This window comes from Trematomus bernacchii, unplaced genomic scaffold, assembly GCF_902827165.1.
Source record: "Trematomus bernacchii unplaced genomic scaffold, fTreBer1.1, whole genome shotgun sequence".
Taxonomy (NCBI): domain Eukaryota; kingdom Metazoa; phylum Chordata; class Actinopteri; order Perciformes; family Nototheniidae; genus Trematomus; species Trematomus bernacchii.
The window spans coordinates 4207607-4225742 of NW_022987973.1; the positions used below are offsets into that span (position 1 = coordinate 4207607).

Genomic DNA, 18136 nt, shown 5'->3' on the forward strand with positions numbered 1-18136 from the left:
TAGTCTTTAGAGCAGGTAGAGCATATCTTCGCCCTGATGGCAACAAACGAAGTTCATGTGAAAGAACATGACCTGGAGAGGCCAGAATGCTCTCTGCTTTCCGCAGAATCTGTTGGTTACAGAAGGAGTTTAAGTCTCTCTGTTTCACGCCGATGATCTTGGAGCAGGTTTTAACAATGCTGTTCAGGCTGTTCCATATTTGTATGTTTTAATGTTCAAAAAGGTCTCACACTTTGCTGCAGCACCTCTTTTACTCTCTGCAGTACATTGATACATCATAATTCTGTTTGAGCATGACACATTGCAATGTAAAATAAACAATAGTAAATCTATGTAAAAGCAAAGTACCTCTGAGCTTCCTCCTCCTCCCTCCGCCTTCTTTCCTCCTCCTGTTGTTTATTCTCTTCTTCTCTCCTCTTCCTCGCCTCCTCCTCCTCCTTCCTTCGACTCAGTTCACGCCGTTTGTCCTCTTTGATGCTCCGTAGCTTCTCAAGTGCTGCCTGCTGTTTTCTCTGGCTTTCTCTCAGTTCCTGCCACACAAAACACCTTTACTATCAAGAGATGTTTTGACTGAATGAAATAATACGCTGACTAGATGGACATACTGTACGGGGCTGAGGACTGGAGAAGCACAGCATGCACAAACACATACCAATCACATATAAACGGGAAGGGCCTAAACATTAAGATATATTCAGGGTTCATACACTTTTTCACCAATGACTTCTCCATGACCTTTACCTAATTTTCCATGACCAAAAAAATTACTCTCTCAGCGGTACCACTGAAAATGGTTTATTTGAACATGGAACAGGAAAATAGGGTTTGCATATGAAACATGTTGTGCCTGTCTAAAACAAATCAAATAGTAGGCTTACTAGCTTCTACAGGCTAAAGCAACTACAATCTCTCACCAGCAAAATACCTCGTCAGTTAAATGCCATTTTACGCTTCATTACTATACGATACAGTAGGGCTGTGCAATTAATCGTATTTTAATCTCGATTACGATTTTGGCTTGCAACGATTACGAAAACAACGTAATCGAAATAAAACGATTATTATTTTTATTAAAAAAAAATATATATAATTATTATTATTTTTTTTTTTTTTTTTTGGGTTTTTCAGTTGAATTATACTTAAAGTTCAGGGTAATCAACTGTTAAAAACATACTGTTCACATTTTTGTTTCAATAAATGGATGTTTTCAAAGTAAATGGATAATCGTTTTTAATAATCGTGATATCAATTATTGACCAAAATAATCGTGATTAGGATTTTTGCCATAATCGCACAGCCCTACGATACAGTATTTATTATCATTATAGTATTACTATTTCGGCGATTAGATAAAATATAAATTATATTTGATGCAACTTTAGTTACATTTCCATGACGTTTCCAAAACTTTGGGAAAAATATTGTTTTCCATAACTTTTCCAGGGCCTGGAATTATCATTTTGAATTTCCATGACTTCTCCAGGTTTTTAATGACCGTAAGAACCCTGTATTGTAGTAGAAAGAGAGTCGAATGAAAAAATAGATATCGAAAGAGCTAAAACAGCACAGACACAAGATGTCAGAGTTATGGAGATTAGTAAGCAATACATATTAGCAGGCGTAGGAAATAGAGATGAAAATATGAGAACAGCAAAGAGACATAAAGAGAAACCTTTAGTAGGTAGAAGAGGTTACGGAGGCAGGCCAGCAGACAGAAGACAGCCTGAAGCATAGAGTCCTCATCACCCACATACTGTCAGGTTAGGAATAAAGGATGAGAGACGAGCGAGGGGGAAGAGAGAGGAAGGAGCATTGGAGAGAGGCATCCAGCAAGGGAACAAAAGGGAATACACAGAGAATAAGTGGGAGGAATAAGAATAAGGTAAGACAACAGATAACAGAGTGATTCAATTAGTATCAGAAGGTCAGAACAAAAGTAATGGTGGCTTACATGGAGGAGAGAAAAGAGGCATTAATGGGCGAGTAGTGAGTAATATTGGTGGCATGGCACACAACAAATGTTTAAAATGTATTCACTTTTTAAAGCATCAAAACACTTATATCTTACATATAAAAGTGGTATAAAATGAGGCAAACAAGATATACTGTAAAGATGTGGTGATTTTAGTTTATCAGGAAAACAGCCAGTTCTGAGTTAAAGCTTCACTTAGTTAGAAAACACAGGGTGTTTCTCAATCGCGAGTAAAGCTGCTGCAGAGCCACTATTTCAAGCATACTACGTCATCGAGTGCCGCCGAAGTACTGTTCCAATCTCCAGCATACTTCGAAAACTACAGAGCCCGGCGTACTCCGTTTGGAGAAATATCGAGGCTGCACATGAGTAGACTCTGCGGTCTTAAAATCCCCACAATGCTTTGCGCACGGACCAATTTCCCCAAATCTGTGGCGGAAGATGTAAGGCGGGGCCTCTCATATGACGCACACCTGCACACTTGCTAGCGTGTTCCACTCTTTGTTTTCCGAATGCCAGGAAGTATTCTTGCCTCGCTTCTGAAGCAAGATGCTCGGCAGACATGTGCTACCAAGCAAGCGTACTCGCGGTTGAGAAACACCCACTGTTTCCTGTCGCTTCGATATAATAAAGAGCCTGCACATGTCCAGAGTGAACAAAAAAACAACCTGTACCTCTACCAGCAAAGAAGACTATTACAATGATTGAACATTACTTCAGCAATTAATGAGGACATTCAGATACATTTGTATTAATCAGTCCATTCTGTACCTGCATATCTTTGTTGTACTGGTCCATCTCAGACAGTTTGGCAGCCGTCTCTTTCTCCAGAACTCCAAGCTGCTCTCGCATTTTCAAACACATCCCTTTTTTCTCCGTAACACCCCCAGTCAGCACTGATACGGTCGACGCTACAAACAGATGAAATACACTTAAGCAAGCTAGAGATTTCCAGTAAAAAAAAAAAAAAACTGCTATGATACCATCAGGAGGGTTAACTAAATGTTGTGTATGTACATTACATTACATTGCATTTAGCTGACGCTTTTATCCAAAGCGACTTACAATAAGTGCATTCGACCAACAAGATACAAACTTGAAGAAAACAGAATCATATAAGTACATCAGGTTTCATAGAGCCAAAACATTTCAAGTGCTACTCAACTGGCTTTAGATAAGCCAGTCCTTTATTAGTATATGAGTGCTTTGTTAGTAATTCTTTGGTAGTAATTCTATCGCTCGAAGTGGAGTCGAAAGAGATGAGTATTCAGTCTGCGCCGGAAGATGTGCAAGCTATCTGCTGTCCTATGTACTGTATGTCTGTATCTATATTTACATTTAATTATATAGTTCTTATATTCTTCACAACATTTCCATATATTAGTAATACTTCCATGCTTTTGACTGAATATGTACTTTCATTTTTAAAGTGGTTTGATACATTTACTTATATATGTGCATATTATGTATTTATATTTGCAATATATCCTGATTTTATTGTGATATAGCTGGCCATTGTGCCTTTCAGTGTGTTGTGTTCTTTTATCAAACATGTGTCCATAGTTCTGCTGTCATGTCATTTCATCCATCAATACTAACCAGGCAGGTTGTTCAAGGACATGTTTCTGAGTTTCTCAGTCAGTCTCCTCTGCTCTGGAGTCAGCTGGGACAACTTCCTCTGGAACTCCTGAACAAGAGGAAATGCATCATCGCAACAAGAAATGCGTCATGGGAGGAAAATATTTGGGAAAGCATTGATGTATTCTCACTTTTTGAAGCAATGAACAAAGCAAATTACAGAGAACTGAGTGAAGAAGACAACTTTCTTGTTTTCTCTCCTATAAGCCACGCTTTCACTATGCAATTCTGTCTGCCACAGAGCACACACACACACACACACACACACACACACACACACACACACACACACACACACACACCACACACACACACACACACACACACACACACACACACACACACACACACACACACACACACACACACACACACACACACACACCACACACACACACACCACACACACACACACACACACACACACCACACACACACACACACACACACACACACACACACACACACACACACACACACACACACACACACACACACATCACCACACACACACACACACACACACACACACACACACCACACACACACACACACACACACACACACACACACACACACACACACACAACACACACACACACACACACACACACACACACACACACACACACACCACACACACACACACACACACACACACACACACACACACACACACACACACACACACCACACACACACACACACACACACACACACACACACACACACACACACACACACACCTCCAACTGTTTCTGCAGCATGCTAATGTCCTGCTGGCGTGTCTCTTTCCTCTGATTGGACAGATCCAGCTCCGTCTTCTGAAGCTTATTTTTGTTGTGAAAGTCACGCAGCCGGTCTGAGATCTGACGATGTTTGTTGCCCTGTGGTAGTGACAGAGAGGATGACAGCAACATTACAAACTATCTATAGTGTGTTCTTGTATGGTAAAATAAGCTAACAACTGTATGACTACAGCCTGTCTCACCACAGCCTCCAGCTCCATCTCAAGACTCTTTTTCTTAGCTTTCAGTCTGATGATATCATCCCTCTCCTGCTCCTTCTTTATCTTGAGCTCTCCTCTCTGCCTCCTCTCCCACTCCTCCTTCCTCTGGCGCTCGAGCTCCCGCTGTGCAGCCTGGATTGAACCCACACAGGACACTGAAGTGTAAATAGACAACTCTGTGCTGCTAGAAAAGAGGAAGCATTAATGCAAAGATTCATTATTGTGAATACAACTGTCACCTCCTTTCTTTCGATCTCTCTCTGTCGCTCTTCCTCTTTCTGCCTCTCCAGCTCCCTCTGCCTCTCCAGCCTCCTCTCCTCCTCTTTCCTCCTCCTCTCCTCGGCCTCCTGAGCCTCCCTCTCTCTCATCTCTCGCTCCTCTCTCTCCTTCTGGGCACGACGCTCCCTCTCCCTCCTCTCCGCCTCCAGCAGTGTCTGACGTCTTTTCTCCAGTTCTGCGTTCCCTCGCTCCAGGTTGGCTTTGAATTTATCCTCGAACGACACTGAATAAAGACAAATAAAACGTGAGTGTTGGGGTACTTTTCATGATGATTGGGAGTAAGCAGTCGAAAGAAAAACAAAACAAGATTATGACATTGTTATTGACGAATGAGTCAGGGATTTTAGAATAGCATAAAGCAGGTGTGTGTCCTTCACCCCTCTCAAACAAAGAGTTTAATCTCACCAACTTCTCCCTCCAGGCTCCCTTAAAGAAAGGGTTAAAGATAACAAAAGCAGGGATTTATGAAACATCTATTTATTATTTTTATTTATAATTATCGTAATTATTATCGTAAGATACTCAAGTTCAAAATGAGAACAAACTTTTCTATAGTTGTCAGTTTATTTAGCTAAGATAAAAGCCAAAAGGCAGCCTGCCAGTTGCTCGTGAATGCCTTTTGCTTCTGGAGCAGTTTTTGAGCATTTGCAGTCTCTTCTGACCGATGGAGGAATCAGTGGTAGATGGGGGAATCCAACAGTGAACATCAATGTTGTTAATCATTGCAACCAAGAGAGGTCCTTGAGCAAACCGTAATACACGTGCAAGAAAAATATTAGATTTAGTAATATGCAAGATAAGACAGACAGGTACTAACACACATTTACACACACCAAATATCAGTGTGTTTGGTTGGTGTTGGTGGTGTGTGTGTGCTTACTGTTAGGTTTATTTTTTTGTGGAGGCTCTATGTCAAAGTCATCAGTCAGCGATGCATAGGGAGAAGAGCTGGATCCATTCACTGCTCCCCTGGAACACAACCACATAATCAAATGTTTAATAAATACACACATCAATGTAGTCCATGTTTAATTCACTTCAGTGCTGAAAATCTACTACACAGGGTATTTGTAATGTGTTTTCAAAATGGTGCCATACAATAATACCTTTGTGAGGGTGGGACCAGTTCAGTGGGCAGTGTTAGCGGCAGTGGTTGTCCATACTTTGCCATGTCCACGAGATGCATTGCCAGAATGAACTCCTCCGCTTTCAGCTTCCCGTCCTTATCCACATCCGCTAAAGTCCTGCAGGAGGTTTTGCAGATAGGAGGTTTAAGGTTTATACGTGAATCAATATCTTTCAAGTGTGTCGTAAAATTGGGGCTTCAAACTGGATAAAAGGTTTATTTACGACAGCCTGCCTCTGATAGAGAACAATGCTGATGACTTGTTAACTCCATCTCGACTGCGGATGGAAATTAGCTCCAAGCTAAAATCCGGCATATTTTTTTTGTTTTAAGTGTTCATTAATGTGCATTGTCCCTGCCAAATAAACGATAAACTTACTTAAACAAGTCATAACTTAAAAATAAGGATTTCTCTAGGTTTCAAAATATCTTGAAACATTTGTGATAATGTACGTACATATACCAACAACATAACATAGGTCTAGCTGTTTAAGATACATATTTATTTGACCTTTAAGGTTGGCAACTTAACGTCTCATCTACTTATGGATATCACTCTATATTGACATCTCATGATTATTTGCATACAGAACAGATTTGGGGTACAATATTAAGTTTACAATTAAAACAATACAATTCTACAAGAAAATATGTTTTTCCTGATTCTTACTGGTAATTGATACGAAGGCAATCTTTACTTGTTAACATATATGTCGTTAACAGAAATGGCCTATTGTCAAACCAGCTACAAGCGCACACACACACACTTTTTCTCACCAGATGGAAGCCAGCTGTATCTGAGTCAGCATCGTGGTCGCCATGGCACCCCTCACCTGTTGACCTGGCAACAAGATTGACAAATGTCAGAACATGTACAAACAGTATAATGTATATAAAGCAGAGCTGTGTGGGTGTGGTGGGGAAAGGAAAAGTAAGGAGAGTGTCCTGTACAGTGTGTGCCCATTCATTGAATCATTCAACTTAAAGGTGTGGTAGGTAAGTTTGAGAAACCGGCTCGAGATACACTTTTTGTTATATTCCATGGAATGCTCTTAACATCCCGATAGCAATGCATATCTTAGGTGCTTTGACAAAAAATCCATAAAAAATTTCATCTGTGGAAGCCGTAGTACTGTAAAAAGTACGACCAATCATTTTAGCCGGCCCGACTAAAATAACTGGATGGCCTACCTGCCTGTCAGCCTTCCATCTGTGCACAAACTTATCTCGTGCCCTCATTGGTCATGTGCGCGTTCGTATGTGTTGGAGGAGGGGCTCTGTAAGGAAGTGGCAGATTTTCTCCGGTTGTGTATTTTCAAATTCTAGCGCACTCAAGCTGGTTTCTCCAAAATTACCTACCCCACCTTTAAATGTGGCTAGATCACAGTCGGATTCAAGACTGACTCCAGGTTCCTTTTGATTATTAAACATAAATGTGAAAAAGGTGGACGTTGAAATAGGAAAAACTAGAACCTTTTTAACCCTTATTCAATCTCCTACATTTAGAGATGATAATCAACGGACTGTGATTTTTTTTTTAAGTACAGGTTATGGTGATTCCAGAGGGCCAGGTCACCCCGACATTTTAAACAACATATTTTTGCTCTCACCAAATGTGGAGCAGAGAAAGCAGAGTGCATCTAGTTCTATTATATTCAAGTAAAATCAAAGAGCTATCTTCAACACTCGCAACTCACACCAAACCAATCTACATTACATTGCACAACAGGAAAATATGTATATATATATGTATGTATTTTTAGGATTTTGGCTGCCTTGTAACTGTATAGATTATACCGTAACAGACAAACTGTTTCTGTTAAAGTGAGCTCTAAAAGCAGTTTAAAGACATTCATGTATTTTTTGTAATGCGTTACATTGCACATAATATGCAAAGTCACACTGTGAGGAAATCATCTGCTAGTACGGCTGAAGTAAGTGAGAGTATGTGCACAATTGTTGTTTGACTGTATCGAGGATATTTCAAAAGAACTGGTCCTGCAAGGCTTGCTGTAACAGAACGAGAAGGCAAATGCATACTTGGCTGTGTGTGTGTGTGTGTGTTAAGAAACTGCCCCTGTGTCTGAACACACCCACAGCTGACAGACCCAGCCTCCACTTCCTGAGAGTTAGCTAAGGCTTGACTCACTCAGAAAGAAAGAGGGAGGCCACAGTTATAGATCATGAGTGACTGTTGTCAGGAACATCAACGCCTGCATTCCAGCATACTGTGGTTATGTATGACCCACACACTGTTCACATACATAATATACAGACAGGGTTCTTACCAATGAGATATCCTATCATCTGCTTATCCAAGCTGTTAAACTGCTGTCTGTATTTGAGTCTGGAGGCGTGAGGCACAGCCCAGTCGCTGGGAACAGGACCCATGGGGGACATCACAGAGGGGGACGAGGAGGCAGAGCTGGAAGACAAACAGAGGCAACACAAAAACACAAGCTGAGTGACCCAAACTACAGAAGAACCAGTGTGATTTTACACTTCAAAGAGACTGACAAGATGATGATTGAGCAAAAGTTAAATTGCTTAGTGGTGTGTTTGTTACCTGTTAGATGCTAGGTCCAGCAGCGGTGAGCCCGTGTTTAAACCAGAAGAGAGTCCAAGCGGAGATGAGTAGGGGGACGCAGAGCGAGGTAAGCCTAATAACAGAAAGCAAACATCCATTACATAAGTACCCGAATCATTATTATGACATTTTACTACAGCCATTAACCACAACCATAAAATCATTTATTTTTACTGTTTCAGAAAGGAAGGAAGGGGAGGGGAGTCGTACAGTGGGTCAGTTATATACTGTCTAGCAAAGCTTGCCAAGGACAGAGAGGCTATTTGTATGGAGATGAGACTGAGAGAATTGACTTGGCAAAACCAAGCCAGGACTCAACCCTTTACCTACTTCCCCCCTCAGAAATATATCATCATCTGCAGTGCATTGCAAGGAAATCAGCAACTTGAAAGTGATAATCAAAATGAATGTGTTCAATTTAGAGAGACTGTAAATCTAAAGGTATTCCAACCCTATCAACGCACAGAAGTAAGGGTGCATGTACTTATCGATGAGAGTCTCGTGCTCACTCATTGGTGGGTATATTTCAATAAAAATAAAATTGTTTGTAGATGAAACTGCTGACAAGGTCTGCAGATTGTCTTAAGTGGTTTTACATTTCTGGTAAGAGATGTTGTCGCATTTTCATATGCATTTGTATTAGCCCTTTGAGCTCTACAAGTCCAGTGCCGTTTCAAAACAATCCAGATTGATACAAAAACCACAACAGGGAAAAGGGACAAATATGTATTTTGGGTTGAACTGATAACCCAGTGACAAACAATACTACAGCATCGGAAAAAAGGGGAGAGGATGAATGAAAGCTAGAATTAAATGTGTACCAGCAGCCATGGCTCCAGATGGGATTGGTTGCAGAAATCCCATGGTGCCGTTTCCCATGGTGGGAATCAGGGGCCTGGAGGAGGAGGGGGCTATTAAAGGGCTCAGGCCTGTTGCCGTAGGAACCAACGGGGCGAGGCCTGTCATTGGTGTCAAGTGTGAGAGTCCAGGAGTTGCCATGGAGATAGGGGTCAACATGGCAAGGTTTGTCCCGGGCATCATGTTGGACCCAGAAGCCATTCCTATAACACACAAAAGTAAACCAGTCAGAACCAGAGCAGACATAATGCATACGGAGATCATTCAGACACTTAAAGTTAACAAATATCAAAACCTGCAAATTAGTTTCTTTTGTTTTGCATTTACATTTTTTATTCTAATCGAGAGCTGCAACGGTTTGTCAACTAGTCAAGAACTCAATCGACAATAATTGCCAACAATTTTGATATTAATATCTATTGTTCAAAGAAATGTTCAAAAATGGCAAAAGGTGTTATATATGCAAATTAGTGTTTATCTAATTTAAAATGTGCTAATTTTCACACATTTCAAACACAGAAATCTGATCATACACACCTCTCTCTAAAAACCTTCAGAATAAATATAGGAATGAAACTGGTTGTGTTTAAATGTTTAAGTATGTCAATGAGGAAATATCTAATGATGATGTTTTTCATCGGGTGTTAATCGATAATGAAAATGCGTTAGTTGCATCCCTAAGTTACCCGTTTCTTTCTGAGTTTAAGGGTGTGAATTTTGAAGAAAATGCATGTTAATTTCCTTTGCTAACTAACGTCACAGTATATGATAAAAACACTGTACCATAAGCTGAGTTGGACAGGACTGAGGTGCGGTGGTTGAGGGTGGGGGCGGGCACTGGAGGCTGCTTCATGATGATTGGAAGAGCTGAGGGGAGCTGTGTGCCCTGGAGTCTAAGCTTTATGAGCTTCATGGCGATGGAAAACTCCAACCTGTCCATCTTCCCATCGTTATTCATGTCAGCCAGAGCCCTGAGAGACAGGAAAAACAAAGAGTCATCACAGTGTTAATGTTCTGCTTCAAGTGAAAACTTCCAGAGAACCCGTGGCTGAGTGTGTGAGAGTGTGTGAGAGTGTGTGTATGTGTGTGTTTCTAACCATATTTGAGCCAGAACTGAAGCAGGCAGCCCTGATTGGAGTAAAAACTTCCGGGCTTGCTCCCCTATAGGAAGAGACAGAAAGGGAAGAAAGGGAGAATCAAAAGAACATTTAGAATTTCCAACATACATTGTTTTTCTGTACCTGCACATGTATGTCTTTGCCTGATCACCTGAGCAAGTCAACACCATTTCATTGTATGTAGCAACCTACAGTATATAAACACACATAACTGTGTATTATTGTAATATATGAAAATGTATGTGCTTTATAATGGTGTAGTCTTGGTAAAACAGCATCATGAAATGTCCTGTCAGGGAAATCTCTGTAAGCGTGACGCAGCACCAGTCTGGGAAATAATGTGTGTGTTAGTGTGTGTACCTGAGACAAAGCCCATTGATGGGGAGAGGGTGTCAAACTTCTGATCATGTTTGAGCCTCTCCTCAGGAGAGATCGCCCATACACTTGGACCACCTAGAGAGAAAAACAACACATTTAAAGCATGAAGAAGAAAACATGGGACATTTAACCCTCGTCAGAGATGCACTGGTCAAAACTGTCTGGTTTTTAGGTGTTTGTCAATGATCCATTATTCTCATATTTTAAAAAAAATGTTGCTCGTCAAATGTAAATGCATGACAGTTTACGTCACAGCCAAACGCAAACCATGTCGTTGGTGTGGAAGTTCTTTAGTTGGAGTGACGAAGACACAAGCAGATTTGTAAAACCTGCAGTCCTGTCATTTGCTGCAGTTTTGGAGACAGTGCAAGTTATTTGTCAATGTTTTATTTCATTTAAAAAATAAATAAATGGTAATATATTTTCCGGTTGTTACACAATTGTCTTTGTATGCTGTTAATTAAAGTTCTTAGAAACAAAATAGAAATTGGCAAGTCAGCCTTAATAAAACTTGCAAAGAAGAACCAAAAACAGGCAGGTGCACAAACAGAGGAGCTGAAGCCCAAGGCCTGGCAGTTGGGAGTGAACTGATATTGACAAAGTGATAATGAGTGATTATGAAACACACGGACTGTGCCACTTTGTGCAAGCAGGAGGGCAGAAGAACACTTTCACGAGACACATCAGTGTTGCCACAGTTTGTCAGCTGACAGGAAATGTACAGTTCACTTCATCATAACAAACGACAGTACACACACACACACACACACACACACACACACACACACACACACACACACACACACACACACACACACACACACACACACACACACACACACACACACACACACACACACACCACACACACACACACACACACACACACACACACACACACACACACCACACACACCACACACACACACACACACACACACACACACACACACACACACACACACACACACACACACATCACACACACACACACACACACACACACACACACACACACACACACACACACACACACACACACACACACACACACACACACACACACACACACACACACACACACACACACTCTTACCATTCATATTTGCAGGTGGCAGAGGCAGAGAGGGGGGGAAATCCTGACGCCGTCCTCAGCTACCGCTCGCAGCCATCTGCAAAACACACAGTCACAGCCCAGTCATCAGTCAATACTGCAGCGAGGACAGGGCAGGGGTGTCACTGAGAGGGGCGAGAGAGGAGAGGCAGAGAGAGAGATTCTGGTCGGTCAGCAGAGTCGAACAGGGCTCCTCCTGTTTCCTCAGTCAGGAGCAGCTGGCCACATCCCAAAGCTTTTACACTACTGCTCCAAAACTACCCACATGGGCCATGGTGGAGGCAAAACCACCAATACTACACAAGCTAGACTCATAAACACACATTAGAAAGCATTTCTGGTGTTCAGCAGACATCAGTAATGCATGCTGCTGCCCAGATTTTAAGGCTACATGGTTGTGTGGAGTGACAATTCAAAGTTATATTCATGTACTATGGGTTGCCTAAAAAAAAAAAACATTTTGAAGACTTATTTTTTTGTTGTTGTTTGTTCATGGTCAGCTATGTAATTGCAAATACAACACTATGATTCTCAGCAGGTACAATGTTTACTATTTTATTTCGGTGTGTTAGCATGCTAATATTTGCTAATTTCCACTTTACACAATGTAAGCTTATGGAAATATTTTGAAGGTATTTGGTCATATACCTGATTTTTTTTCAACTGATATAGCCTTGTATTCTTATTTTAATGCCATTTGATTTTGTCTGCATTTGTTGTATGTACTTTATAGCACCACTGACAATAGGTAAATAGTTTAACAAGGTTTAACAAGGCATAATCATAATAAAAAAGGGACAAATATTTTCATATCTTATGATGGCATTAGTTGAAAAGTCAGAGGATTAACAAACCTATTGTAACTTTTCCTGAAGACGGCATGAACGTGTGTAACAAATATCACCCCAATCCATCCAATAGTTGAGAGATCTCACCTAAAACGGCTCGGTCCATATTTCTTTGGCAATACATCCAGCAGTTGTTATATATATTTCAGTCTGAATCAAAGTGATGGACAGATAAACCCAATGACTTCACCATCAAAGCAACTCTGCAGTTTCGTTTCATTTCAAACCTTCCTTCCTGTCACCACACCTTCCTCAAAGTACAGTATGTTGCATCATGCTTTTAAACCCACTCTTGTTGAGTCAAGCACATGCAAAGTGTGGGAAAGCAGCTTCTTCACATGAACGTGTTTGTTCAATGTAGTGGGAGGGCACACTTTTTCTGCAAGGTTAAAATGTGTACGTTTTAGGTGATAACTGACTATATTTAAAAAAGCAAAAGTGGAGTTCTCACTGTGTCGGTGATTCCATGTTTATCCATTTTTATTTGAAAATGGTAACCAAAATAAAGGTTTCTCAGAAGCCATGTGAGATGACACAGTCTGATATGAGTACGGTATTGTCTGTCAAGTAATCATTTGACCAAATGTTTTGGAAGTGTGATTTTAAACATTGCCTGGGATGATCAGAGGGAAGCCTGTAAGTAAGTAAGTAAAACTTTATTTATATAGCACCCTTCTCAACACGAATGTACAAAGTGCTTTACAGTACAGTACACAATTCACAGTACAACTAAAATGTAGAATAAAAGGCATAAAAAGGCATAAAACAACAGCAGGTAATACATAGGATAAAACATACGATAAAACACCAATAAAAGACAGCTACTAACTCACCTCCTCCGATGCCCCAAAGGCCTGACGGAAGAGGTGGGTCTTTAACTGCCCCTTAAAAATCTCTACTGAGGCAGAGGCTCTTAGTGTCTGGGGGAGTTTGTTCCAAAGCCTTGGGGCCACCACCTCAAAGGCACGGTCCCCCTTAGTTTTTAGCCTGGTTCGGGGCACCCTTAGGAGGCCTTGCTCAGAGGACCTCAGGGCCCGGGTTGTGCTATGAGGGAGGATCAGGTCATTAATGTAGGCTGGGGCTTGGCCATGGACAGCTCTATATGTGAAAACCAATACCTTGAATTGGGTTCTGAGATGGACAGGGAGCCAGTGCAGGGCAGAAAGAATCGGAGTGATGTGGCATGTTTTTTTGGACCGAGTGAGCAATCTGGCTGCAGCATTTTGGACCTGTTGTAACCGGTTTATAGATGTTTTGTTGAGGCAGGAGAACAGAGCATTACAGTAATCCAGCCGGGATGAAATAAAGGCATGAATAGCCATCTCCATTTCTGTGTTTGATAGAACCCCCCTGAGCTGTGGTACTGTAGGTCTCAACATGGTTAATAGCTCATGTTTCTGTTCTTGTATTATTCTGGGTTTGCCAGCATATGTACAGTAAAGGTCTCATATGTGACTGCAGCGCTGCTCCACCTGTTGAAATACCAACAGAAATCTGCTTTTAGATCTAAAACTGTTTTCCCAATGGATGTGTGGACCTTTGCTTTGATAAAGGAGCTGATAACATAAGGCCCCATGTAAACTCTCAGCATACCGTTTTAAGACATTTATACAATAATAATATCTGTATAATGTGCAGTCTTACTTTGGATACGTTTTCCTTCGTATATGATCTTATTTTGTATTTTCTTCTACTATGCACAATGACAATAAAGTTGAATCTAATCTATGTTACGTCACTGGTGTTATTATTAGTTATGTTATATTTGTATTCATTTATCGTTCTATTGTTTTATTTTCTCTCATTTCGGAGCACTGTCTAGCACAAAATTACCTTCAGAAGGAGAAAAGTTGTATAAAACCTTATTCAAAGCTATTTTGTTTTCATGTATCTTAAGAGACACTCGATATCAGACCACCATCAGGTTCTGTAGCTTTTCATTCTCTACTGGCGTGCTGAACACCTGCTTCCTCCATGACTTTATCTCCCCCATCAGCCAGTCAGACTCACATGATGTAGTAGGAGGAGGAGGAAGAGGAAAAGGAGGAAAGAAATTCCAATCCTTCTGCTCAACACTTCCTGCCCGGTAACCCACGGACACAAGCATTTCCCTGTCAGACGTCAGTTGACAGGAAGTGATCATGGATTTTGGCCAAAGACAGCTTTGATGTTCAAGAAAATGTGAACCAGAGTCAGAGCTTTGGTTAGAAAAGAGGCAGGGCAAGAATTACAGACTGACAAGTGATTTTTAAGGAAGCTACATTACTGATTGGTGACTTGTCTGCTGATATGAGCTCATGAAAGAGAACATGAATGAGATAAAGGAAGAATGGGAGTGGAAGTGTGCTGTTTTTGTTAACATGATGTATGCTCTCACAAGGGCAGAGAACAGCATGGAGGCTAATCTACTGCCTGCCATCTGTCGCTCTCTCCTGTGTCAAGTCCTTCTGACTCCTGTGTTTCAACCTCACGTTTTTGTCTTATTCCCCTTCACTCATGCCCTTGTTCTTCATATGCAGTCTTTGTGAAATATTGGAGTACGAGTATCTGTATAGAGACCTCTTTTTTAAGAATGTACACAGTAGAAAGTCATGTTTGAAGGAATACTAACACAGACACAACAAAACTGCATTGTTTCCATAGCATAAGAAAATACAGGTGAACATGTAATTAAGTATGAATAAATCTAGCAGAGTATCTAGAATTGTGCAATAGTCATGAACTCAGTTAACACATTATTCTGGCCAATGAAAATGGCTAACAACAATTTTCTGCATAAGCCTGAACGGTTCAATTCTGTACATACTTCATAGAAACAAAAAATGCCCGATATCTCAGGTGTTGCACTGTTTTGAGTCTCTGATAATGTTTCAACAACTCTGTGTGTATATTACACAACAAACTCACATGCCAATAACAGATGAGAGTGATAAGTCGACAGTATCAGCCATTCATTATAGGTCAGGCTCTAGTCATGGAGTTTAACCTCTGGTAATGCAACACTGTTGGAGTTATAATGAATAAATGAAAGATAGCAGTGGACTGTGGGCTTTCAGGTTTACTGTTTCCAGAGTGAGAGAGGAGTCTGGCTTTTCCTTAGTTTAGGCCTGCCTGATCGACTGACCAACATTTGGCTGGCACAAGTGACTGCCTTCAGTACTAGACTCAGCTTTGCAAACCTCATGCAAATCCTTTCTGAATAACAAAAGCTACGGGAATGCTGCTATAAAAGATGCACCGTTTTGATGTCAGCAGCATGGAAAAGGAGACACTATGGGTGATTCTGCATGTCAAGTATGTTGAGCAGTTTTTATGAGCTCAGAAAAAACTGTTCCTTCTAGACATAAAGTCCTATCAATAATTATATATTGTCAACAAGAAGCAAAACTTTGATTTAAGCTCTAGCTACACCATTGTGTGAAAATGCTTTTGGAATAATTGGACATTTTAGTGTAGCTTGGCAACATTGACTTAACGCCCCTTTATGGAAATGTTTTGGTAAGAGACATGCCAAATGTATTATTATACAGCATTTACCCTGATAACAAGTTAGATAAAACAATATTTTAGTGTTTTAATGAATGTCCTGGTGGATCAACAAATCTGATTTAAAACGTGTTGTTAAAACACTGATAATAAAAAAAAAACAATACATCCTCAAGGATCACAGCATTACTACTTAAAGCTGGTGAAGTCTTCCAAACTTCCTAAAAGGTAAATTCACCAATATCGCAGTTATAAGATCTATGTCAGAATAAGATCAAGATGGCACTATGTTTTGCTACTGGCCTGATGCTGGACTTGTGTAAACACATATTAGTGTCCACACAGTAGTCCCATTACTGTTGTCATGGTTGGATACGTAAATAGACATATGACTCAGATTGAATCCCAACCTGTAGTTTACGTAATAACTCGTCCACAGACATGGAGAGGGGGAAGGGCGACAGTCAGGTGATGATCGGTATAGCGTGACCTCATTCTTTAGAAAAAAAATCCTTCCTGCAGGTTGAAAGGTCGCGAAACTAAATGTTCTATAGTACAGACAGGTGGCTTAGAGTACTCAAAAAGAGAGTGATATGTAATACACAACGTGTTGCCAGTGTCTGGTAACTTTCTATGAGGATTGCATTAAATTCAATGCAGATCACTGCAGCATTATTACCTGTACACACAACATGCATCCATGACAGGAGTAATAACAACTAGGGATACTTTAGTATTCCTTGGACTATTTTCAGACCAATTTGCATAAACTCATCTCAGCCGTCCACCCTGCACTGCCGGTTGCTCGTAGCGTTTGTGCTCATCCTACAAACCTTCTGCTGCCTCCTCTTCAAAGACCACAAAAGGGTGTTTCATTTATAAAAAAGCAACAGTACAAAAAAGTTTCCTGTCAGAAAGATCATTATAACATAAATTAATGAGGCGAAGCAGTTAAGAAAGTCTGGATTCACTAAACGTTACTCCTGCTCTAAGCCTTGAACACTAATGCACGGCCGTTAGTTAAACCAATGCAAATGTACTAACTTCTTTCAGCCTACACATTTTCATTTGAATAAGAAAACAACAAGTGCATTGAAGTATATCTTAGAGTCCAAGGTGAAACATATAATAATGAATTAATGTCTGGCTTGAGTATGGTATTTAAAGAAACACCACAATTCCTCAGAGTGCAGTGTTTCTTTTCATTTATGGCTCGCTTATGGCGGTCAGACCTCACCTTTAGTTCTGCTTTGGTTTCTCCAGAAAGACTGGGACATTTCCGTCTCTCCGTTAGTATATACAACACTGAAAACTGTTGGATAAATAGCCTGGCTGTCCCTGACCTTGGTACTGTCAGTAGTAGCTTTGAACCCTGCATGTATTTTCCTCTTTGTATGGCTGTGCTTGTCATATGCTCTGTTTAGTATGCACTTGTTATAGTGCACCTTGCTGCCATGTAGACTATTTAACATTGACAGAAGAAAATACTGAACACAATGAAGAACCTGAGAGAAAAAGGATGATTTACAATGAACCTTTTCTCCTCTCTTCATTACTTCCCTTCCTCATTCCTTGGCTGTCTTTTAGATAGTCATGTTTTCCTCTTTCTCCCTCTGTCTTTTCATGTGTCATTGTAAATATATGTCAATCTCTCTATCGCTAAATCTATACCATACCAGTTGTGTGACCCTGACCTGTCCTCATCACTTCTCTGTTCTGAAAC

General features: G+C 40.6%; 1 protein-coding gene across 5 annotated transcripts in view; it reads right to left on the reverse strand.

The window, feature by feature from the left end:
• The window catches only part of itsn2b (intersectin 2b), a 41647-nt gene that overhangs the window by 20653 nt on the left and 2858 nt on the right, over positions 1-18136 (reverse strand). Inside the window, exons 1-18 of one of the 5 annotated variants that reach the window (XM_034116471.1) lie at positions 13015-13119; positions 12062-12204; positions 10948-11040; positions 10567-10630; positions 10253-10440; positions 9433-9672; positions 8591-8684; positions 8313-8449; positions 6802-6865; positions 6005-6142; positions 5779-5867; positions 5304-5324; positions 4859-5121; positions 4602-4751; positions 4357-4497; positions 3572-3659; positions 2744-2883; positions 349-530 (exon numbers count right to left, since the gene is read on the reverse strand). In XM_034116471.1, the coding sequence (XP_033972362.1) occupies positions 349-530; positions 2744-2883; positions 3572-3659; positions 4357-4497; positions 4602-4751; positions 4859-5121; positions 5304-5324; positions 5779-5867; positions 6005-6142; positions 6802-6865; positions 8313-8449; positions 8591-8684; positions 9433-9672; positions 10253-10440; positions 10567-10630; positions 10948-11040; positions 12062-12068 (2099 nt within the window). In that variant the 5' untranslated portion in view covers positions 12069-12204; positions 13015-13119. Of the gene's footprint in view, positions 1-348; positions 531-2743; positions 2884-3571; positions 3660-4356; positions 4498-4601; positions 4752-4858; positions 5122-5303; positions 5325-5778; positions 5868-6004; positions 6143-6801; positions 6866-8312; positions 8450-8590; positions 8685-9432; positions 9673-10252; positions 10441-10566; positions 10631-10947; positions 11041-12061; positions 12205-13014; positions 13120-18136 lie in introns of those variants that run through there. The other 4 variants (XM_034116472.1, XM_034116470.1, XM_034116469.1 and 1 more) reach the window with 4 other exon arrangements.